Consider the following 26,106-nt stretch of genomic DNA (forward strand, 5'->3'; position numbering starts at 1 on the left):
TCTCTCGAAACGTTTTTGTATGGTGTGTTCTCAAAGACGGATTTAACTTAAGTTACTGTGTTTTTGTAATATATTTGTTGCTGTCGTTGTTGTTTGATTTTAGTACAACTATGTCAGGCACAGCAGAAGACAATAAGGGTTTCTTTTTTTTAAAAGTTCTGAGTGCGTGGACACCTTCACTGAGACGACTGGTCTGATATGACTAGACTGAGACAAGAAAAGTAAGGTTAGCAAAACAAGCAGATTTCTCTGTCACATGGGTGAGAAATAATTTAAGTTCGTCTTGCCTATGAGACCAGTAGAGCTAAAAACAGTTTGTGGCACATACTGCTCATGTCTAAAGTTTTAGGTCTTTAGATGAGATCTATTTGCTTTCCAACAGATGGGAACTTTGTATTTTGCTTCTCTTTATAATATACTTATAACAAAGGATTCCCCCATCCTACCAACCTATGCTGATCTTGACCTTCGCCTACTGAAACATTAGCTTTCTTATTGGTTTGTTGCAAAATCTAATGAGAATTTAATAACACAAAGAGAAGAATTTTAAAAAGCTGATGCTACATTTGCAACAGGCAATTAGCACATGTGAAATGTTCAAATCTTGCTGCTGCTATGCCATAATATCTGAAACATTGAAACCGAAGAAAAAAATCTTGATTTTGCAGAAAGAGCATGCATCTAAATATGCAAACCCATGTATTTCGAGTTAAATGTGTTGCTAATTGGACTGCAGGATCAGGAAAAGGGAATAGGGTGATATATCCTTCTTGTGCTTTGGGATTTTATATTCGTAATACAGTAGTCCCACTATTGAATCCCCCCCCCCCCCCCGGACCAGCAGCCACCAGCTTCTTACGGCCAAAATCCCTTGGCACTGATGAGTTTGTATTCAAAAGTACCCTTCAAGAATGGACACCCCTCTAACACGACCAGCATATTAGTACAAAAAATGTAAAATGTTCCCCTCATGAGCGGCCACATTTTTCTTCCCAGAACCAATAATTAATTCATATCATGACATAAGTAATCAGATTATCTATATCATCGATACATGTCTCCCAATGTCAAGATTACGTTACTGAAAGAAGTGTTGACTAAAGTACATGTAACACTAAGTTTAATATTATTTCATTGTCTAAAAATGCCAACATTTACAAGAAATGGGCTCAACAATGCTATGATAGTTTTGGGGTTCACATATCTGTCAAGTTCTTCTCTTTGATGATTACAACCGATGTAATTGTCAAGATCATAACTGGGTCAGCATAGGCTGCAAATAGGTTTTGTGCATTAATACACACACACAGAAATTAACCTTGAACAAAACAGGGTACCAGACAAAGACCGAAAAATCACATGACAACATATTTATCGCTTCCTTTATGACGAAGGCATTTCATCCACTTGACAAAAGTTTTGTCTGCATAATCAAATTGCATACAGTTAGCAACATCCGAATAAATCATTACCAAACATTAACATGTCATCACGTAAAAAGAGACGTATTATTTGAGAAGAAAGTCAGTTATTCTACTTGACAACATCGGGTGAGGTGGGAATGGGGAACTTGCCAAACAATTTTATGTAGAAAAGACTCGAATAAACAACATCGCAACTGACAAGGAGGTTATTCAGCAGCATTGGGAAAATGGAGCAAATGGAAAGCAAATTAAGTATGTACCAAGATTTAAATGACGTTTTTGAATAGTTTTGCAATGGGTATTACAACAATACCTGCTTGCATATCACACTTATGTCAAGAATAAGAACTAATGACGTTAATTCAGTTGAAATAAGTCTATTATTATAACAAGAAGAACCTTTTAATAATTACATATACTTCTCAAAAAAAGTTTAGTCCCCCTCTGGAAAGGCCACCCATTTTATAAGGCCACTTTCTTGGTGCAGAAGGGGTGGCCGTATAAGAGGGGGAGCACTGTAATCATTCAAAAAAATAAAACTGCCAATTACTTAGCTTAGGTTAAGTAGAATAATTTCATTCTTTTATTAAAGCTGAAATGCTATTATGATGTGCAAACTGAAACAAAGGATGCATTCAGCAGAAGACAAGATCTTGCTGACTATATGGTACAGCCTTCCTGTATATGAATATCAAAATATTTAAATATTTTACAAAAATTGGAATGCTGATGGCAGAGATTTAATCACCAGCAGTTAAGTTATACCTATGGATTGAGACATTTGTAAACTCAGAAAGTCTTAGGACAGCCATGTCTTGCCTATTTATATGACTAACTAATTAAGATGGTAAGATATGTAACATCATACTTGGTCTCCAAATCTAATTGTTCCTCCAGGTTGGCCACCTTGCCCTCTAGTGCAGCAATTGTTGCTTTTGCTCTTGTTCTGATCTGGTTCTCTAGTTCATTCAATTTATCCCGAATCTCTTTGTTCTGTCGTTCCAGCGTAATGCGTTGATTGTCCAGTTTCTGTGACACAGATCTCTCAGAATTCAGATCAGCTGTAAGTTGCTCAACCTGTTGCATAAATAGAGCAAAAGTGAATTTAGGAACAACAGTCAAAAGACCAGAACAGAACAGCTAGTGTTTCTAAACCCTGTATTTGTTTTTGTGTGTGACCCCTTTAGCAGGGTGTCATACCTACTCATGCTGGTTGGCACGTGGTATCTCTTGGTAGAAACCTGTACACTCTATCTTTAAAGATATATCATATGTATATTTAATGCGTACAATTTATTGGAGGCATTGTCACTGCACCACAAGTAATGAAGTCCCTCGCATGCTATAATGAATCTTGCAAGATGAAATCCATGATTTTGATAAACACCAGCTTGGATTCCTCAAACATGTGTATATGAAATGCTTCACAATAACACCTTTCAGCAGTGAACCATTCTAATAAACCCAGAACCACAAAAAGATACTGCCAGTCTGCTACCTCCCAAGTTTCTCCATCTCTTTGCTGACACCCCTGTGCCATACTAATCAAGTTACAAAATGGTCTAAAGTATATTCTGAACCTAAATATTTAATTTTAGACCACTTGAACCACAATGCCTGAAAACGTACATAAATGCAGAACTTGAAACAATGGTCTGTTGAATGGACATGGGTAAACTAGATGTCCTGTAAAAAAATTTGGTGGGATTTAAAAAACAAGATATCCATGTGGGTCTGATCTCATTCACCTACCTTACATAAAACAACTAATAATTTAAATATGCTGGCTTCAGTAATATTTTAACAATGAAATCTATGTCAAAATAAACAAGAAAAAAAACATGTAAACTATCCCCAAAACTTTATATCACATCAATTTTACCCTTTTTTTAAAAATACAGTCTGATACAACTTCTTTCCAATGTTGCCACTTACTTTTATGACTGATGTTCCACCATGCTTGCAAGTAACTAGCTGTCATACAGCATGTGCCAGTAGCCAATGAAATCTTCCTATTGATAACATCACTGCCGTATGTATATGAGTGTCAAGAACCTTGTTTTTTTATGTGTGAGACAGACAGAGACAGTGAGAGAGAATTATCTTCACTATCCAAAAGCTGCATTTGTTCATTTGAGAGAGAAAATGCATAATCGTCCAATGTATTTGTAATAAATAAAAACCTGCAATTGCTATGAAAACAGAAAACTTTACCATCATTTTGCATAAATTCTTCACATGAAAAAGTTATTCATTTTCAAAACACATTAATGTCACTAAATTTTAAACAGTAAAATAATTTTCTTTTGGGGGACTATATTTATCTGCTTAATAAAAAAACACAAGAAAATTAAATGAACTGATTAAGAAAATCATTTTAAAAAAATCACTGAAGTGGTAGGTGGATTTTCTGGTGGTGGACATCTGGGTTGAGGTGGATCACATTAAGTGGTAGGTGGAAGTGGTGGATTAGCTGGTGGTGGACATCAGGGTAGAGGTGGATCACGTAAGTGGTAGGTGGAAGTGGTGGATTTTCTGGTGGTGGACATGTGGGTAGAGGTAGATCACATTAAGTGGTAGGTGGAAGCAGTGGAATATTTGGTGGTGGACATGTGGGTAGAGGTGGATCACTTAAGTGGCAGGTGAAAGCAGTTCGAATTTTTGGTGGTGGACATATTCATTTATCACTGCTGCTATGTTTGGTTTGGTAGTAGTGCATGATGAACTAGCCAGAAAAGAACAATGGATATACAGATGAAATATATATGACTGAAAACCATATGTATATTACAGTCTTTTTCTACAATACTGAGTACACCTCTCCCTAATAACTAGCACACAATGGGATCCACAAACATAGACCATGCTGTAAGTGAAACATGAGTTACCGAGGGACCTCCAAAAATGTTGACATCTAGAAAACCGGGGGGTAGAGCGGCTTTAGGGAACTGGGCTGTTTATTGACTGAATCCTCTTTTTACAATCACGTCGATAATAAATTTTAATAACGCACTTTTTCTAACGAAGTTGTTCGTTATTCTGTTTCAATAACATTTTATTTTCAAAATGTCCAACACATGAAAGATCGTTCCAACTGTTTTCAACAACCATTACATGTATGCGAAAACATCTGTATTACGTCATTGCTTTTTGTTTTCTTGACAAGTCGGGTTCCTGTAATGGTGTTTAATATTATCCTGCCAAATCAGGAGTTCCCAGAGCAGGGAACTAGACTAACTCTTGATACACCACCAAACAAGATTCCTTTTTTCAAAAACATGCAACATTAATTTCGTGAGACAATCGTCTACATTCATACTCAATTTTTTTATTGCTCAATTAGTACAATACTGATGTCATGAATTAATTAATTGGAATTAATAATGAAACTTCTTATCATCCTTGAGGATGTCTCTAAGTGCCAGTTTAAGAATTCTCTGAAACTCGATTGCCCACAATGGTCTGTATTTGTGAAATCAAGCTCTTCATTTTATGAAGTATTCGTTTCGCTTGGCTGCCATGTTATCTTTGATCACAGTTATGAAAGAGTCGGTTAATTTAAGGTAGTTTATGTTACATACACAATAACATTTATAAGTGTTCGATTGATCAAATTAAGTGAGTTCACCCGACATACAACCGGGGCCGCTAGATTTTAAGTTTGTAGGATTTTCGTGCCTTTTAACTTTTCTTTTATTCAAACTCCTTTATTTGATTTAAAAGACATAATAACTTGATAATACAAAGGAGGCCAGCTTTTAATGCAGTGCAACATTACAACAAATACTTCCACAAGTCAGTTATCAAAACACGGTTGGCACTTAAGTTCTCTGAGAAATGCTCGCGGGCATAGGTGCTACAGTAAATTGAAGCATTTTAGGTTTAATTACAAGAGGACACATTGTATTTATGATGATAACGCTTAAAAGGAACTAAAAGATCGAACTACAATTTCAATTAAATTTTTTAAATTTAATTTGTATTTATTTATTAAAGTACTGCCTCCTCTCGGCGTGAGTGACATTTTCATTGATCAAAATTTCCTTGCGTATCATTAATTGCAGCGTACTAGGAATGTTGTTTTGGAAGAAACTGTAGAAAATTGTATGATCTATTTTAAAATTTGATATTTCATAGAGTTGATTAAAATTTCCATGTCCTATCTACCATTTTCGATGATAAAACAAGCGATACATCATAGTTTCCATTACGAATTTTGATCGCGATTTTCTTCAAGTTCAACAAATTGGGATCAATTTTTGGGGTAATTTCGGGTTTAAAAAATGGGATCCACACCTGACCCTGCATTTAAGTGGGTTCGCGAGTTATCAGGGCGTGAGTTATCAAGGGAATGGTATAAACAAAAACACAAAATTTCCATTTTTCTGTGTATCATTTGCATTCAGTTTTGTTACAACTCTATGGTGACAACCGAAGAAACAGAAAGAAGCAAAACCTAAATGTTTTGTAAAACTTAAATAATTTCATTTTCAGAGTTATAAAATAAAACTTTAAGATAAACTTATAGTATTATGAATTAAATCAAAATAATTCCAAAAGGTTCTGTTCATGACAAAAGGAACCGAACATTCCTAATTAATTTCAAATCATTTAATGCACTGGGCTACTAACAGTCCTGATGTATCAAAATGGCACTGTCCTAGGTGACTATATGTCCACATTTAGCATGATCTGTCTTCATTTTTGTTTTTAGAGTGGGTGTCCAGCTGAACTTTTTTAAAATGTCAAAACATCTGGCTTTTTATGTGATTGGTTGAACAGGCATGTGACAGCAGCCATGTGGAAAAATTTTCATTCAAACTTGAGTTGACATTATGATTGTTTCTCTTTCTTACGATTATAATTTCTAGTGGCATGTTTCCTGGACTTGAATATGTAACTAACAGCAACATCAATGAGAATATCATTAATGCTGTGTTCTGCAGCTTCTGATTATCATATTCATATTTTAACTCATAGCCAATGTCGCAAATTGCCATCTTTTCCTTGACTGGCAACAAAATATTGTGATTGGTGATTTTTGTTATGCCAAGATTTTTGGAAAAAAATTTCAACTGTTAACACCTGCAATCATAATATCAGTAATAAAGACCTAATTCTCTCCACATGGCCTCCAATTACATACATTAAGATCTGACAACCAAATGTATTTCTACCTAGATAGTGCCATTTTATAATTTTACTCAGGTTTGTCTTCAATGGTCAAGAAATATTGAATGTCATTCAGAATTCCTAAAGATTGTACATTCTTTTTGCACTTCCAGTCACAATGCAAATATCAAGAGACATTTTTCAATGACGTAAAGTCAATGGATGATGGAGAAAAAAAAGTTCACTGTAGATTCCATTAAAGGCATTCTGCAGTATAACTTCAAAGGAACTTCATGCCCTGAATTCCATACCTATCTGAAAACAAATCCAGCTTTACTGAAGATACTATCTTCAGAAAAATATCAATGGGCACAAAGTTAAGATGAACCTACTAATTAATATGTTAAAACTGGCTTTATTGTGTCATTCAACTACTTAATACTAAAAGGAACATTTAGTTTTTTCCTTTATATATCAACAATTTCTATTATTTTTTATTTTGAGACTTTCCAATAATTCATTAATTACTGAAACAAACTCATCCACTTTTTGTCTCCCCCTTTTTTCATTGACATGTCCTCTTTTTTTATGATCAAATATTGGAAAATATCCTCTATTTTATGATGGATAACATCGGCACCCTACAATGACCAGAAGTGCTTTGATTAATACACAATAGTAAGAGATTATTTTAATCCATTGAGCATATTGTAATTCCAGTGAATAATCAAAACAAATGTTTGCTCTCAGATAATATATAAACACAACATAAAATACATCTATAGACTGATATTACATTAAGAAAAAGGAATTAAGAATGAAATGATTGTCCCGTCCTACCAATATATATACAAGGGTCAAAAACTCAATTTGCACCTACTCACTAAGCGACACTTAGCAAATATCCCACACTGTAAAAGAATCTGACTGATTAGCCCATCCAATGGGAAACAACCCCAAACTAGTAAACTGGTTTATTATTATTAATACTATTATTAATGATCATAAACACCTTTTCAGATCCTACACATTCTTAATATCTATAATAGAATTTTATACCTGTGTACAAATATTAGTTATCTAATATCTTGATTATAAATATCATTACAATTAATGGTCATGAACAAAAATTACAAATAATATAGTCATGTACCAAGAGTTAAAAAAAAATATAGATATCCATATCAATGTGCCTGATGCAAATGATGATGCTAGAAATCTAACACCATGACACTCCCATCCCTGAACAGAATTTTCGGTGGTCAGTTTCTTTAACTATGCTTTTGTTCACAAGGTCCTGTTATTGCTAGAATTAGGAACTTTACCAGCATAGTATCCATGGTTCTCACGCTTTTCTAAAGATAAATTTCCAGGATGAAATTACTCATTCCAAGGTTCACATATGATCATTACTGAATGAAATTAAAGAACATTTTAGATTACAAAACATGCATTTTCTAAATCTAAATATTTCTCTTTCAAGGCTCTCCAAAGTCAGAAAAGATGATCATGTACAAAACCACAAATTGTATCACACGAAACAAGTTTCATTATATTTCTACTAATTGGCATGTAAAGTCATTTCAATGTACAGAATAAAAATTCTAACTGCTAAGTGGGAACAACATAATGAACATAAATTATGTTTTGTTTCCTTTCAAACCTTTAATTCTAAAGAATTCTATAGCAATATATTTTATATATATATATATATATATATATATATATATATATATATATATATATATATACATACACACACACACACACACACATACACCACTCCCTTGATAACTCGCGCCCTGATAACTCACGAACCCGCTTATAACGTGGTGTCAGGCATGGATCCCATTTTTTAAACCCGAAAATACCCCCAAGAATTATCCCTATTTCTTGAACATGAAGAAAATCGCGATCAAAATTGGTAAAGGAAACTTTGATGTATCGCTCGTTTTATCGTTGAAAACGGTAGACAGACCTGGAAATTTTAATCACACTATGAAATATCAAATTTAAAAATAACTCATACAACTTTTTACATTTTCTTTCCAAACCACATTCCTAGTACACCGCAATTAACGATACGTAAGGAAATTTCGATCAATGAAAATGTCCCTTACGCCAAGTGGAGGCAGTACTTTAATAAATAAATACAAATTAAATGATTTTGTTATCAGTTGAAATTTGTGTTCTAGTTCCATCTATTATTTCCTTTTAAGTGTAATGGTCATAAGTGCAATGTGTCCTCTTGTAATTAAACGTAAAATATGTCAATCTACCGTAACAGCTATATCCGCGAGCGTTTCTCTGACAACTTAATTAAGTGCTGACCGTGTTTTGATAACTGACTTGCCAAAGTATCTGTTGTATTGTTGCACTGAATTAAAAGTCGGCCTCCTTTATATTATCACGTTAATTATGTCTTTTGAATATAAAAAAGGAGGTGGAATAAAAGAAAAGTTAAAAGGCACAAAAATCTGACAAACTTAAAATCTAGTGGCCTCAGTCATATGTCGGGTGAACTCACTTTAGTTATCAATCGAACACTGTAATAAACGTTATTGTGTATTTAACAGAAACTACCTTAAATTAACTGACTCTTTCATAACTGTGATCAAAGATAACAAGGCAGCAAAGCGAGAAGAATACTTCATAAAATAAAGAGCTTGATTTCACAGATATAGACCATTGTGGGCAAGCGAGTTTCAGAGAATTCTTGAACTGGCATTTAGAGATATCCTCAGGGATGATAAGAAATTTCATTATTACTTCCAATGAAATCACGACATTAACACTGTACCAACTGAACAATAAAAAACTGAGTTTTGATGTAGATGTGTCACAAAATAAATGTCACGTCTTTTTAAAAAAAAGGAATATTGTTTGGTGGTGTATCAACAATTAGTCTTATTCCCAAATTGTGGACTACCGATTTGGCAAGATACTATTAAATACCACTACAGGCACCAGACTCATCAAGAAAGCAAAATGCAGTGACGTAATACACCAATTTTTTGCGTACACGTGATGGTTGTTCAAACCACAGGGGCTCGTTACAAAGAAAATCTAGGGATGGGGGTTCTAACCCTGTGGTTCAAACCAAGTGGAATGGTCTTTCATATGTTGGATATTTTGAGAGAAAAAAAAAATGTTATTTCAACAGAATAATGAACAACTTCATTAAAAAAAGCACATTATTAAAAATTATTATCTACGTGATTGCAAAATGAGGATTCAGTCATTAAACAGCCCAATTCCCTAACGCATGGAAGCGCCTTTTGACGCCTGCTGTAAACATCAGACATTTTGAGCTAGTTTTCGTAGCGCCACCTTTGGGGAAACCCACCCCCCATTAGATACTACATTCATTTCTGTGAATGACAAATACGTCAGATCATGTGGTTGCTATTCATGCACTGGTCGATATCTGCTATTTAAAGTAACTGGGTCGTAATCTCCACTCTCCAAAATGGCAGCCGCGGATTTCATTCAGTACGTATGAAGTTTTCACGATTAGAATAATAACCACGAAAGATTCAATAAATTAGGTAAAGTCTCTGATATTGATGTAGGCAGCAATTAGTTTTTATAAATTATCAAATTCAGACGACTTAGTGATGTATACGCACATGAAAACCTTGTAAATTCCGAGTATCGGAAATGGCAGCTACGGTTGGTCACACGGCCTCACTGACATGAAGGTGAACGAGTTTTCTCTCGATTTTGAAGCACATAAAAAAATTATTCTGTGAAAAATAATTACACAGCTATAACAATCGGACTTTACTCTTACATTTTTCCACATATAATATATGGTACCAAAAATGTAAAATGCTTAAAACTGCTGTTAAACGTAACATACACTACATTGCTTAACAGTTCACAGGCAGGAATTCATTCAGTACTTACGAAGTTTTCATGATTAGAATCACAACCACAAAAGATTCAATAACTTAGGTAAAGGCTCTGATATTTATGTAGGCAGCAATTAGTTTTTATTGATTATCAAATTCAGATGACTTAGTGATGTTGTTGTTGTTGTTGTAGGGTTTAACGCCATTTTTCAGCACACGATAGGCTATACATGGCGGCCAGTATTAATGGTGGAGGAAGAACCCAGGAAAACCCCAGAAAGAACCACCGACCCACGAGAAGCTACTGGCAAGCTTTCTCACATACCCACATTGGCACTTAGTGATGTAGACGCAGACGAAAAACGTAAATTTCGAGTATGGGAAATGGCAGCTATGGTTGGTCACACGGCCTCACTGACATGATGGTGAACGAGTTCTCTCTCGATTTTAAAGCACATAAAATAGTCTTCCGCGAAAAATAATTACACAGCTATAACAATCGAACTTTACTCTAAAATTTTTCCACATGTAATAGATGTGTACCTAAAACGTAAAATGGTTAAAACTGCTGTTAAACGTTAACACCACTACATTGCTTAACAATTCACAGGCAGGCCTATGCGTATGCAGTCGGCTAGGTAACAGGTGTTCTATTTATAGCGTGCTGCACTTTGTCACTATGCTCTGTGAGGTAAAGGGTTAAGTTTGTCAGATAGATAATGCAAACAGGAAGATGCATTGCCATAAAGACGGACATAGTACTTAGTGACTTGATAATATGTAACATTGCTAATTTATATCAAGTTTGTGACCAAAATCGGCACACCATATAGCAAATTCATAACGTTTCAAACACCAGATACGCAATTTTAATAGAAACGATCAACAGCTTACAAGGTATAAACTTCCGGACTGCTACTTTGTCAATCTTTTATTTCTAGATTTCAATTTTTGGATAGCTCCTGGTGTAATCGGGAGATCTTCCTTTATCCCTTGTCAGATCTAAATTTTTAATTTTTTTATTTTATTTCTCTCATCTAGTTGAAATATTCCATCCATCAAATGGCTGAGCCTAACTCAAAGAAATGCAAGCTTGAAGACACTGACTGAGGTCGTGGCAAGTTTTAGGTAACTTAATTCTATAAAATGGCTAAAGACTAACAATTTGCAATCAAATTTCTAAAGTTTTTGGCATGAATGAAACTTCTCAATAATTAAATTACTGACAACAGTAATGTAAGTACATGTCCCAAATAATTGCTGTAATATACAGATCAATATCCGATTCCTATATGGGTGGTTTTAAATTTGCAAAAATTATATGTGATGCGTTTTGTTCCATCCACAGATACTGCCTGTCAACTCTGGCCATACACATTTCTACCAATCTGTTACAGGCTGCTGCAGGTTTCAAAGTGATTACTCTAAATGGACTACATCTTTCTATGCATGCATGCGAAGTGGAAATAATAAATACATGAATAACAAAATTATTCATTTTTCTGTATGTGTAACATAATTCCCTGCAGTTGCTTCCTTTAATTATATGTGCATACAAGCACATGCATATCTAAAGCTGTTACCCAACGATTTATAAAATTCCACTGTTTTTAATCTTTTGCGTATTATCAGGCATTCTATACCTGTCGCTGTTGTTATTACTGTAAGTGTTGTTGTGAAATAGTATCATTAAGATGACTGGGATTATTATTATTATTATTATTATTATTATTAAATGCTGCCAGAAGGTAAAAATAATTGGCCTTTCATATGAAATAAAAAATGTAAAACTTTTTTCTCAGAGAGAGAGAGAGAGAGGAGAGATAGTCAGAGCCATCCCATTCTGCAGCAAAACATGAATATAACCATAATGATCCAAGCAGTTTTACAATGTCTGGTAAATGCAGTCTGTGATGCAAATTTACTGACCTGTGCTTTTCACCATATAATACTGAGAACAAGCAACATTATATATATATATATATATATATATATATATATATATATATATATATATATATATATATATATGTTTTAAAAAACATTTACTTGAAAGAAAATTGTTTCAAAATGTTTTTTGTGTGTAAATATGCTGAATTTCGTTCCATTCAAGATTTATTTTATACATAACCTCTTTTCTAATTTAACTGCAACAATATTATTATCATGAGGAATATTCTTGAATGGTCTGTAATGTCATTTGTGTGTGTGTGTGTGACTTGGATTTTTAACATAGCTTTAAAAAAAATTCAGTCATATCGCTACGATGTCTGCAGTGTGACAGTTTACAGTGATGTCTAGTACGGGGGCATCTTGCCACAGACATGTAGCATGATGTTCCACCCAGTCACATTATCCTCACACCAGGATAACTAGTCCTAACATTAAACCTCTTAATGCTGAGGGACTAGCGAGGCAGCTATTAGTACCATTTTTGTAAGTCTTTGGTATGACTCGGCTGGGGATTGAACCCACGACCTCCTGCATCCGGGGCGGATGCTCTAACCACTAGGCCACCAGAGTGGTTATGTCATTTTTGCATGCAATATTTTTAAAGCAATGAACCTTGCAAAAGCTTGTGCTGAATTTGATAGGTTGATAAAAGATTGTTTTCTGCTTGATTATTGACTGTGCAAGCTTGTTCTTTACATAACTTAGGCTTGAATAAGTTTGTACATTACACTAATTAGGACTGCGCAAGCTTGCAGCCATTCTCTGTGAGCTTGCAATATCTTTTATGTGGTTTACAAAAAGTACCAAAAACTTAAGCTTGCACAAAGAGCTTGTGATTTCGGATTGGGTAATGCAGAATGGCTGTTTCAAAATGAAAATTGCATGCATTACAGTTCTCTCCTCTGGAAGACTTAATAAAACTGATCACTGTTTTACACAAGTGGTTACTATTGTTATTCTTATTAACACTATCCAATTCTTTTTGTGCTTTCACTCTTGCAGTGGGACCACTAGGCACTATGACCAATTGATCTAACTGTCAATCTTCTTTTGATACACAAAACAAAAACAGTTCTTAATTTATTGCTTAGCCACTTACCCATGTATAGCAAGAGAAAATCTTACTGAATATGTTGTTATTGTTGTTGTTTATAGGGTTTAACACCGTTTTTCAGGCTATACATGGCAGCCAATATTAATGGTGGAGGAAGAAAACCCCAGAGAGAACCACCGACCCATGAGAAGCTACCAGCAAGCTTTCTCACATACCCACATCGGCTGAGCCCAAGACTCGAACCCACGCAGGCAGAGGTGAGATGGCAGTGATCCGTGATGGAGAGCGCTTTAGACCACTCGGCCACTTGGGGCCCCTACTGAATATTTAAGTGACCCAATGACAGAAAAACAAAAAAAAAACAGAATATCTAGTTTCTGACTTCTTTTAAAAAATGGATCTCTTTTTTGCTTGATATTTGTATCAGTAAATAATTTTTTCCACGATGAAATGTGTTTTAAAGCTGTGCAAAATTCAAGGACTAATGATTATTTTCAAGAACTTTATCAATACTTTTTGGAGCGGACCTCATATTCAAGTATTTTTAAAGGTAACAATAAAATTCAAGCACTTTTCAATATTGTGTGAACTATAGCAATTGTTGCCAAACAACTGACAACAGATGGAAGATGCATTGCAGACACAGGATCATACCATAAGCTCTGAAAGTCAGATGAGCTAAAATGTCAAGAATACAAATGTATAATGCATCTGTACCTGCATCTGTGCTTTGCGAGCCTTGTCAGAGAGTGCCTCAGTGTTGGACTGCTCATCCTCCAGTTCATCCTCCAGCTGACTGATCCTTGCCTCCAGACGACGTTTCTCCTCCAACAGTGCTGACCTGAAAAACAGGAAAATAGGAACTGTATATGGTGATGTAACTATGTTGACTATGGTAGCCATGATCTGAATAATGTATCTCATTTAAATCAAGCATGTGCAGCACATGCAGACTAGATTTCTTAGTTGGACTAGACATTTACAATTATTCTTATATAAGGTCAATTGCTCATTAGTCAAGGTAGTTTCTTTATCCACCCCAATTAAGTGACAAAATTCATCTCCTGAGTCATTAAACAAAATACTTGTATGATTGTCTTTCCAGACCTGTCTGTGCTCAACATTACAGCGTTTGGTTGACATCCAATTAGGCAAACCTACTTAATCATTCATTTTTAGCCTGAAATGATAATGTGTTCAAAGAAGATAGTTTTTCATGTAATACTGTGACATAATGATTTTTTGCTCTGGTGGCCTATTGGTAAGATAAGGAAGGTCACGGGTTCGATCCCTGGCTGAGTCATACCAGAGACTTCTAAAAATGGTACTAACAGCTGACTGAAAATTGTTAAAGCTACATTAAAAATCCAAATAACACACACATATAATGGTTTTTCGTGTAGTACAGAGATATATTAAAAACTATAACAATGATCCTAACTGATGGTATAAAATGATGGATGGACAAATGGATCCTAAAGTGATTGCCATGTTGATCCTTCATTGCAAAAGGAACACTTAAAATGATGACGGCCAGAAAGGATTTCGAACATATGCCTCAACAATCACATTCAAGTACAAAGACATTATTATACTGTTGAATACACATAATCGTATGGACTAATAATGCAAACAGGTACAAATATGTGATCATACCATAATATAAACAAGTACAATTACATAAACTGACAGCCAAAATAATGCAAACAAGTGCAATCACAACTCATCCCTACCACACGATGGGAGACAAATCAAGAAAAATAGGCACAACTCTTGTGAAAACATTGGCAGTACAGTGACTGGTCAACATGCATACCTTCTTTTTCAGATAATAATATATACAGTGCTTGATTGCAATCCACAAAAATCTGCAACAGTAGATGCAATGAGAAAATTTTGTAAAACAAAAGGTAACATTTCAAAAGAGAAGGAAGCACAAATATCTGACATTAAAATATCCTTAACCATTGACAGCAATAAACTAAAATAATTTCAAGTCAGTGTTCATGTGATTTTTTTCTTGTACTACATTCAGCTGCAGGACAAAATGGGCAACAATTCTTGAACAGAAGGAATAAAGTGATATATCTAAATGCAATGATCATAATATTGGCCAAGTTTCATGCCAATCAGTTAAATACTACAGGATTACTGTGGTAACGAGACTGTCATTGTGTCATGCCAAAATACATAAAAAAGCATTAACTAAAAACAAAAGTCCCTTGAAGGGAAGCATGCTCAAGCAGGGGAACAGAATGTCCTGGAATTCAAGACAAGACTACTTCTTTCTTTAAACTGTCATGGGTTGAAACTATCTCTGATATTCTTCAGTAATAACGAGTTAAAATTATCTATTGTGGTGAATATATTTTATTTCAGATTGGCACCATTTTCATTTAGGACTAACAAGACACCATAAAAAGTCTTCTGGTGGAAACCACATATAAATATGACTTTCAGTTTTGGAGGAGTACCGATAACAAGATTTTCAAGATGGCCACAATGGGTGCCATACTGGATATGAGATAAGCACAATTTCCATTTAGGCCCAGCTAGACACCATACAAAAATATTTAGGTCAATGCATAACATTATTGTGACTAGCCATCTTGGCGAAGTAGCTACAACAAGATTTTTAAGAGGGCCATTGCAGACTGGCACCATTTTCATTGGGACCAGCTAGACATCATAAGAAGTTTTTCAGTGATGGTGACAAGACCATTCATTCAGTAGAAGTAGTGATAAGATTTTCAATATGGCCAATGAGATGGCCTTACTGTATGTCTGCTTGGCACCATTTTCATCTAGGACCAACTATACATCATAAGAAGCCTTTTAATGATTAAGGTGGAGCGGAAATAAAATTTTCAAAATGGCCATTGTTGTCTATTTGTACATATCTATGTTATTCTATTCACTTACTTTCCTGTTGTATTGCTACTGATTTCATCCTGGAGCTCATCTCTTTCCATTTCAGCATTTTTTCTGGCCCGTTCTGCTGCACTCAACTCCTCCTGCAGTCTCAAAACTTCTGTCTCCAAGTTCTTCAATTTCTTTTCATTCTCCTTGAATGCAGCTGCAATTTCCTCTTTGGCCTGCCTAGCTTCATCAAGCTCATGGCCAAAGTCTTTCATCTGTGCCTGAATCTTACGAAGTTGTTTGACTGCATCTTCCTTGACTCTGTTGGCAGTCTCTACCTGCTGCTCAAGATTTTTTATGTCACTCTCCATCTTTTTCCTGGTGTTAATGGCAATGGCCTTCTGTTTCCTCTCATCTTCAAGCTCTGCCTCCATCTCTCGCAGCTGAAAATAATAATTGTTCATAAATGAAGTAAAAACATGGATTCAGCATAACTTTTGGAAATTAGGAGTATAGATATCATTTGAACAAATTTAGAAATATAATATCTCTGTGAGGCTTACATGTTTAATGCTTCCATGACCGGAAGAAATGTGACTACTTTATGTTTCTATTTAATTACACAATAAAAGCATTTCTGAAATTCCATCATCACACAAGCTTTGTTAGCAATATACATACTGAATAAAAAAACAGGAAAAACAATTTGCATGTTAACTGGGACAAACTTCTTAATCAAACTGCCTACATTAACTCATCTGCACTTAAAAACTCGTACACTTTTTCCCTCCCACACAATTCAAACCAAATACTTAATTCAGGATCAAGCCTATCATATGGCTGGTGAAGTCAAATATACACAACCATGTGTGTGTGTGATTTAGATTTTTAACATAGCTTTAAAAATTTTCCAGTCATATTGCTAAGATGTCTGAAATGTGGCAGTTTTTAAAGTTATGTCTAGCACTGGGGCATCATGCCACAGCCATGTAGCATATGTCCCACCCAGTAACATCCTGACACAAGGCCAACCAGTCCTAACACTAACCTCTTAATGCTGAGTGCCTAGCAAGGCAGCTGTTAGTACCATTTTTAGAAGTCTTTGGTATGACTTGGCCGGGGTTCGAACCCACGACCTCCTGCATCCGGGGCGGATGTTCTAACCACTAGGCCACTGGAGCGGTCACACAACCATGTAGTTATGTACAAGCAATCCACGAGCCAGCTTGGCTGCTGAAGCAATTCCCATGTGTCTAAACAGATGATTGTGCATAACTGATATGCATATGCCATGTCCTTGTCTTGCAACAGACTTGTATTTAACAGTCCTCTATTGGCATGCCAAGACTAATGTGCAGATACCATAAGACAGTGACCTCTGACCTTCAGAACCCATAATCTATAGGTTTCTTTATTACTTCTAAGTGCAAACCATCCACAAAGTTTTGTCAAGGATCTTAGTCAAGAACAGAAAATTATTCAGCAAAAGCCATCTTACTTTGAGGCACAATGATCTTGACTTCTGACCCTCAAATTGATATCTTCTGTACCTCAAGTGCAAGCCATCCACAAACTATGCAAAAATGATTTATGTCAAGAAAACCAAACCATTTTTTTTCATCCAGTCAGTGACTTTCATCCACTAACTTTGGTGAAGGAACAAAATCAATAGCTGAAAGTTTTGCTTGGACAGTGACAGTGATTTTGACTTTGATCTTTTAAAGCCAAAATTGATAGGCCTCTTCCTTGCCCAAAGTGCTATCCATCCACAAAGTTTGGTCCAGGTCTGTGGTTAGGAAACTAATACTACTGTGCAGAGACCATCTTCAGTAACAGTAACCTTGACCTTGACCTCCCACCATTATAGGCTTCTTTCTTACCCAGTATGCAGCCATTTACAAAGTCTGGTAGCCGGTAGAGAAGTAAAGTTATTGTGAAAAAAAGTAATTGGTAACAGATGGATGGACAGATTGACAGTTTAATAAAATAGTATGTTCCACCCCCTGGCAGGCATATAAAAAAATGAAAAATTATTGTTATGGTCTGAAAATCTGATTAGGTCATTTACTAACTTGATAAAGTAAGTTGATTTTCAGGGCTCTAATTTTAATATTTCTGTTCCATGAAATTAAAATGGATTTGTATGGCTAGACACAGACATACAACTGGATCGCTGTAAAGCAATATGCCTTCTACTACTCTTACACTATTACAATGGAGGCATATGCATATGCAGTACAATGTCAACTCAATATGCATGTTTACCATGATGAAAATGCCTCAATGGAGCAATCCATACAATATGGAGGCAGATGCAGTATAATGTCAACTCAATATGCACATTTGTCTACCATGATGAAAATGCTTCGATGGAGCAATCCGTACAAAAGCATGTAACTGACTTCTGTCCTAACAACATGCATCTGAATTAATGAACATAGACTGTTTTAGTACTGCTGCTGCTGAAACAAATTATTCCCACGTCATCTGCTTGATCAAACAATCATCATTACCTGTCTGAGCAGAGATTTCTTGGCCTCTTCTACCATATCTTCACGACCAGCCAGGTCACGATCAAACTGTGCCTTCATGGCCTGCATGTTGACTTCCATACGTAGCTTGGCATCCTCAGCAGCCTGCACCTCATCTTCCAATTCTTCAATCTGCAGGCGTTGTGCCTCTAACTGCTCCATCATGTTCCTCTTTGCTTTCTCAAGCTCATGGATCTGAAAGAATGAAGGAATAATGTTTAAGATGTATTTTTTTCTTCATATTGACATACCAAACTGTTAACAGCAAAGACCTAAATCTGCCATAGTATGATGTACTGGCATGGCAGATCTCTCTCTTGCATGCACACACACAAAAACAAACATGCACAGGGATGCCAACAATTAAAATTCTGAAACAGTAATGACAGCTTAAAAAATTGGAATCGGAACATCAAAATAGAAATGCTTCACAATTTTATCCAAATATTTACATTTAGTATTAAACCTTACTCATGAAATGTAGGTTTTGGGTGAAACATGCCTTCTATGGTCATCTATCCTGAAGACCATTCAACAAAGAATGTATAAAGGTATGGTGCCTGTCTCATGCTGATGACCAGCGTAACCCATTTTTGCATTTCTGAAGTACATATCAGTCTTTCTGTCCAGGAATAATCCTCATCAACTGCTTTCATGCCCATATCTATTTTGAATCATGGCACTAAACTGATGGAAGTACTAAGGTTTACCTATATAAAACTTTATCTGACTGGAAAATTGGAATCTGACAAAAGTTATCATAATAGCATGATCTGAGATTAGAAATGGGAATGATTCTGCCAAGATGGTAATGGTTGGCATCTCTGCCTAAGAGGCAAAACATATAGTAGACTCTTATCTGTTCATGCATTATGCAATGGCAGATATTGTTTTGATTATATTTCCAGTTGTGTGCCTGATATTGACAAATAAAGCTCAGTAAAAATCACAAATATGTAAATGAAACCGATTTTTGCAAAGACATCATAAATGTGAACAAGTAGTTTCACTATTCTTGCAATAATGCTATGTATATTTTCAATGAGAACGTTAAAAATTCAGGTCATATTTTCATATATGAACTGAATGAATCTGCATATATAATGATGCTATAATATAATGATCTACATTAGTAAGAAAGTTTATCTGCAACCAAAGTAAATGGTCAGAACAGCCATTAAAAACTGATTTATTAAACAATTCCTCCTAAACTTCAACAATTCACTTTTCATATATTTAAAACAAATAACAGACCATCTAAAATTTAACTACGTTGAATTAATTTCATATTAACAATATCAGTTTTTGATAATATGAAAAGGCATCACAATGCTTTATTTAACCCTTTACCTCATAGAGCATAGTGACAAAGTGCAGCACACTATAAATAGAACACCTGTTACCTAGTTGACAGCATACGCATAGGCCTGCCTGTGAACTGTTAAGCAATGTAGTGTATGTTACGTTTAACAGCAGTTTTAACCATTTTACATTTTTGGTACACATCTATTATATGTGGAAAAATTTAAGAGTAAAGTCTGACTGTTATAGCTGTGTAATTATTTTTCACGGAAGAAATTTTTATGTGCTTTAAAATCAAGAGAGAACTCGTTCACCATCATGTCAGTGAGGCCGTATGACCAACCATAGCTGCCATTTCCCATACTCGAAATTTACATGTTTTTCGTCTGCGTCTATATCACTAAGTCATCTGAATTTGATAATCAATAAAAACTAATTGCTGCCTACATAAATATCAGAGCCTCTACCTAAGTTATTGAATCTTTCATAGTTGTGATTCTAATCGTGAAATCTTTGTAAGTATTGAATGAAATCCTGCCTGTGAACTGTTAAGCAATGTAGTGTATGTTATGTTTAACAGCAATTATCAGCAATTTTAACCATTTTATATTTTTGGTAAACATATATTATATGTGGAAAAATTTAAGGGTAAAGTCCGATTGTTATAGCTGTGGAAGAATTTTTTATGTGCTTTAAAATCGAGAGAGAATTCATTCACCGTAGCTGCCATTTCCGATACTCGGAATTTACAAGGTTTTCATGTGCGTATACATCACTAAGTCATCTGAATTTGATAATTTATAAAAACTAATTGCTGCCTACATCAATATCAGAGACTTTACCTAATTTATTGAATCTTTCGTGGTTGTGATTCTAATCATGAAAACTTCGTACGTACTGAATGAAATCCGCGGCTGCCATTTTGGAGAGTGGAGATTACAACCCAGTTACTTTAAATAGCAGTTATCGACCAGTGCATAAATAGCAACCACGTGATCTGACGTAATTGTCATTCGCAGAAATGAATGCAGAATCTAATGGGGGGTTTTCCTCGAAGGTGGCGCTATGAAAACCAGCTCAAAATGGCTGATGTTTACAGCAGGCGTCAAAAGGCGCTTCCATGCGAATCTTGTAGAGGCATCCAAAGACGCTTGCATGAGGTAAAGGGTTAATATGTATAAGGCAATTAAGAAATTGGTTAGCTTTAATTATTGATAATAGATTTGAAACATTAGATGCAAATGACAAAAACAGGATATCTACAATGTCAAGAAATTATTTAAATCTTTGATAAAACAAGCACCTGCCTAAATTTGCAGATCTGAGAAAAAAATTTAATGGACTGGAGAAATTACATAAAGTTAAAATAGTACACAACTAATCTGAAAATCCTAGAATGATTCGCAGTCTTACAAAGGAACAGATGTCCTTAACACATTGCCATACATTATAAAAATGACTAATAACTGACATCCAATTCTTGAATTTTAATCTGAAATATTTGGAAAATCTGGGATTTGAACTGAAAATCTATTGCAACATCCCATTCAGCCACCACATTGGCATAAATAGCACATTTCAAACAGCTGATTAAAGAAGAATCATTAATATAATCATAATTCAAATTAATTTGAGAAATACAACTGTTTTGTAAAAAGTGAATAGTATTTTGAATTATTTTGTCATGTAAAACAAAAAACTTCACTGTTAATAGCATTAAATTTGTAACAAGATTACTTTGGAATCTCCATACATTCCTTACTAACAGAAACTACTGAGTACAATGTTACGCACCACAGGAAAAATATGACATGGTAAACTGGCATATCATTCAACTCTAAATGTAACACAGCTAGCTTTCTCCTCATCATTCTGAAAATTCACATTTTTTTGATGGGCAAGTTTTAAAAAAATGTTTTAAAGGAGTTACTTACATTCTTTCCAACATCATCCTTTGAAGAATAGAGATCCTCCAGTTCTCTCTGCTGCTGAGCTTTGGCACGCTCCAGAGCCTCACTGCGTTCCCTCATTTCATCTAACTCGCGTGTTAGGTTCAGGATCTTCGTCTCCTTTTCCCGGCTCTCCTTTTCTGCTCCATCACGCTCTGCTGCAAGCCTTAAATAGTTACCATTATAAAGTGATGTGTATTCTGTTTATTCTTCCCGCAATACTATTTCTTCACTGCACTATGATATCTTTAATATAACAATCCCATACTAGTCAAGTTTAATGGGGGCTTTACAGGTAATACAGCAGCAATAAATATCTCAATCCAGTATGGGTGGTAATGCTTCATCAACACAAATCGACTGTGCAAATGCAAGTGTTTGCTTATTACTGACTTTCAGTCAGTTGGTCCCACCACATATAAACATCAAGATCGGTTTCATGAGAACAATGATGCCACACAGAGACATCTGAATCAAAACCATTGGTTACAGAGGGCTTGTTTAGAAGATGGCACATCATCATTTAAGAAGCAGCCTTCAACAAGATCAAAAGGACTGTCCATAGCAAACTCAGAAGTTGCAGGACTCATGGCTGATTAAAAAGGCAGATGAAATTCACCCCTAGGCAGACAGGAATGTCATGAAGGACTTCAATGATGCTAGGTGAGCATATAATTTTTTAGCATTTTAGGTAACAAGTTTTAGCCTGAAAGGCTGGAATTGTGATGTTGTAGTTCTAAGGTATTATGATTGGGTAACGTATTTGAAAATGAGTATTGGAGTTGTTTGTGTTTTGATCAGAGCTTGGATAGTTTTTGGAAGGATGACCTATTTCTCAGAGCTGCTCTAAACACAATGGACAAGTTGCATCTCTGCCACTAGCTCACTAAGGCTATGGGGAGGTAAGAAGTAGGAGAAGTTCTTCTTTGTTCCCAACTGTGTATGTCATTATGAAAAAACAGCCCATCCTCTAGATATGTAACCAATTAATGATACTAAAGTAACTGACAATCAGAATTCCTTGGATTTGCTAAGAGGAAATGGGGAATCAATTTCCACTACCCCACCTCAAGTGAATTTGACACTTAAATAACATGCTCCAAAATAGTGATATCTTTGACTTACAGTCCCTAGCTTTACATTGATAAACGGTACAAGTTCACTGTCATAAATGTAAACCACATATTTTTTTGCCATAATTATTTATTTGTTTAATACTTCAACCTTACATGGGTCTGAGAAACACTTTAAAAAATTTGCCATGAAATGTGCAAAAGATTGTTTCAGAAAATTCCTTTATTTTACACCTTATAATTAACTAGTCACAATATCCTTAAACCTATAAAACAAAAACATACAAATGTCAATGAGTAATATTCAGCATAATGGCAACATGGCCAATTGCATCTGGAAGTGTCAAGTACAAGTTCCAATATAAGTCATATGCTGCATAAATTCAATTATAATAGCATCAGGTAAACATATTTGTCATAAAGGCAATTAGGTTGATGGCATCAGAAACTTAGTACCAAACAGAAGTGTTAATATGAGCCATATTCAGCATAAAGGCAATAGAGCCTATGGCATCATGAACTAAGTGCCATGTACAAGTGGTAATATGAGCTATATTCAGCATAAAGACACTAGGGCCAATGGCATTGGGAACTAAGTGCCAGGTACAAGTGGTTGTTGTTGTGGGGTTTAATGCCATTTTTCAGCATACGACAGGCTATACATGGCAGCCAGTATTAATGGTGGAGGAAGAACCCGGGAAAACCCCGGAAAGAACCACCGACCCACGAGAAGCTATTGGCAAGCTTTCTCACATACCCACATTGGCTGAATCTGAGACTCGAACCTATGCATACAGAGGTGAGATGGCAGTGATCCATAACGTTGAGCGCTTTTGACCATTCGACCACTCGGGGCTCCGGTACAAGTGATAATATGAGCTATAGTCAGCTTAGAAGGCATTAGGGCCACTGGCATTGGGAACTAAGTGAAAGATACAAGAGGTAGCATGAGCCATAATCAGCATAAAGGCAATAGAGCCAATAGCACTGGAAATTAAGCACCATGTATAAGTGGCAATATGAGCCATATATAGCATAAAGGCACTAGGGACAATGGCATTGGGAACTAAGTGCCAGGTACAAGTGGTAATATGAGCCATAGTCAACTTAGAAGGCATTAGGGCCACTGGCATTGGGAACTAAGTGCCAGATAACAAGAGGTAGCATGAGCCATATTCAGCAAAATGGCAACTGGGTCAATGGCATCAGCAACTAAGTGCCATATACAAGTGGAAGTACAAGTCATATTCATAGTCAAATTAATAAACATATGAAAACCACAAATATATATTTATATATTTCATCTTTTCTTAATATTATATGATCTTTGAAATAATTACATATACTAGAATTGTTGATGTATAAATTTGTATTTGTAAGTCAGTGGACAAGTATAGATTCGTATGCCTTCTCTACAGTAGGAGACAGTTTTCAACAAGCTTCCAACTTGTACTGAATTCCCTGATGTTGTATTGTTATAAATCATAATGGAAGATGTTCTCTTGAATAATTTCCATTCAAACATAGACAGATGCTTCACTGGAACAGCCTCTACTCACCAAGTCCTTGTATGCATTCAACATGGCATGATTTTTGTTATGATGTTTAAGTTTGGTATGGTAAGTTTGTTTTACATTGTTAACAAAAATATCTCCCCAAATAAAAAAAAATGCAGTTAGTTCCAAACCAGAGAGTAAAATACCCAGTTCATTAAAATCTTATGAAGAACTCTGTTATTTTCATGCCAGGGCACTTTTACAGTTAGGATAATTAGTGCATGAACTATCTGATTTACTGATTGCTGGAACATACTTCTCTGATATTGCCTTCTCTTCAGCCAGCAACTGGTCAAACTTTTTCTGTTTCTTCTCCATTTGTGCCACACTTGAGCGCTGATCTTCTAGAACCCTGGTGAGATCATCCAACTCAGACTGCAATTTCTTGCGTGATTTCTCCAGCCGGTCGTTGACAACACGCATTTCTTCATACTGAGCCTGAACTGCTTCCATGTCTCTGGCAGCCTTCTTCTTGTATTCGTCAAGAGCTTCATTATTTTTAGCATCTTCTTCTGCCTTCTTCTTCACCTCTACAATCTAAAACATGAACCTCAGTTTAAGAACTTCTAGATCATATACATGGCACTGTTTATATTTTTGTTCATTTGTTTTTGTTCAATGTAGTCCTCTTAAATATGATAGTTTTTATGTAGTTCTCTTAAATATTATATTCCCTTTTCATTCAAATGTGAGGGGAAAAAATCTGCCATCTTTATTTTGACAACTACTGAGAAAAATAAACAAAATTGAACATATATGGTGAGAATTTGTATTAATCTCTGTTCTAAGAACACATCAATTTTATTTCAGACAAAAGCTGGGACATATTCATGTAATATAGGTTTTCTTGGTCACCTAAAGACTGTATGGCTTACCCCACACCAACAAATTTGCTGGTTTGTTCTATAAAAAAACTTCAAGGTTTTATTTTTAGACTTGACAACCTGATGCAATAAAAAGACAGCCATGTATATTCATTCATCCAACTATCCATCAAATCCTTCATTTAATAACACAAACAAATAAATAAAAAGAATAACAAAGAAGTAGACAAAGAAATTTGTACCTTGTTCTGGAGGTCAGCAACCTGTTTTTCCAGCTGTTTCTTTCCCTCTTCCTCCTCCTCAACTCGCTCTTGCAGAGCCTCCCTTTCCTCTTGCTCCTGTCGCAGTTTGGTCTGTGCTGCTAATTTGCTACGTGTCTCTTCTTGCAGTAATTCCTAGAACAGAAAGCCTTGTAAAATCTTGAATTGTACTAAAACAAACCATGGAATTTCTTTGTAGCAAAATCTGCTCTGGTGAATTGGAATTTTCAAATTAAAAATAAGTGAAATAAATGATTACATAACTCACCTCTAGAAAGGTTTTAGTAGTCTACACAAGCAATTGTAAACATTAGTTACCATGCAGAAAATAGTCTAATGTGATCTCCATAATAAA

General features: G+C 35.3%; 1 protein-coding gene across 7 annotated transcripts in view; it reads right to left on the reverse strand.

Annotated features, from left to right (window-relative positions):
- LOC149803270 (uncharacterized) overlaps positions 1–26,106 on the reverse strand; it is a 350,601-nt gene that overhangs the window by 83,243 nt on the left and 241,252 nt on the right. For all 7 annotated transcript variants that reach the window (XM_089952935.1, XM_089952932.1, XM_089952930.1 and 4 more), the window contains 7 exons: positions 25,734–25,886; positions 24,924–25,204; positions 22,024–22,204; positions 18,770–18,982; positions 16,320–16,699; positions 14,115–14,238; positions 2,293–2,501 (listed from right to left, as the gene is read on the reverse strand). In XM_089952935.1, coding sequence (XP_089809061.1) covers positions 2,293–2,501; positions 14,115–14,238; positions 16,320–16,699; positions 18,770–18,982; positions 22,024–22,204; positions 24,924–25,204; positions 25,734–25,886 — 1,541 coding nt within the window. The remainder of the gene's footprint in view (positions 1–2,292; positions 2,502–14,114; positions 14,239–16,319; positions 16,700–18,769; positions 18,983–22,023; positions 22,205–24,923; positions 25,205–25,733; positions 25,887–26,106) is intronic.

This window comes from Sinohyriopsis cumingii, chromosome 3 (genome assembly GCF_028554795.1).
Source record: "Sinohyriopsis cumingii isolate HCF-2022 chromosome 3, ASM2855479v2, whole genome shotgun sequence".
In the NCBI taxonomy this organism is placed as follows: Eukaryota; Metazoa; Mollusca; class Bivalvia; order Unionida; family Unionidae; genus Sinohyriopsis; species Sinohyriopsis cumingii.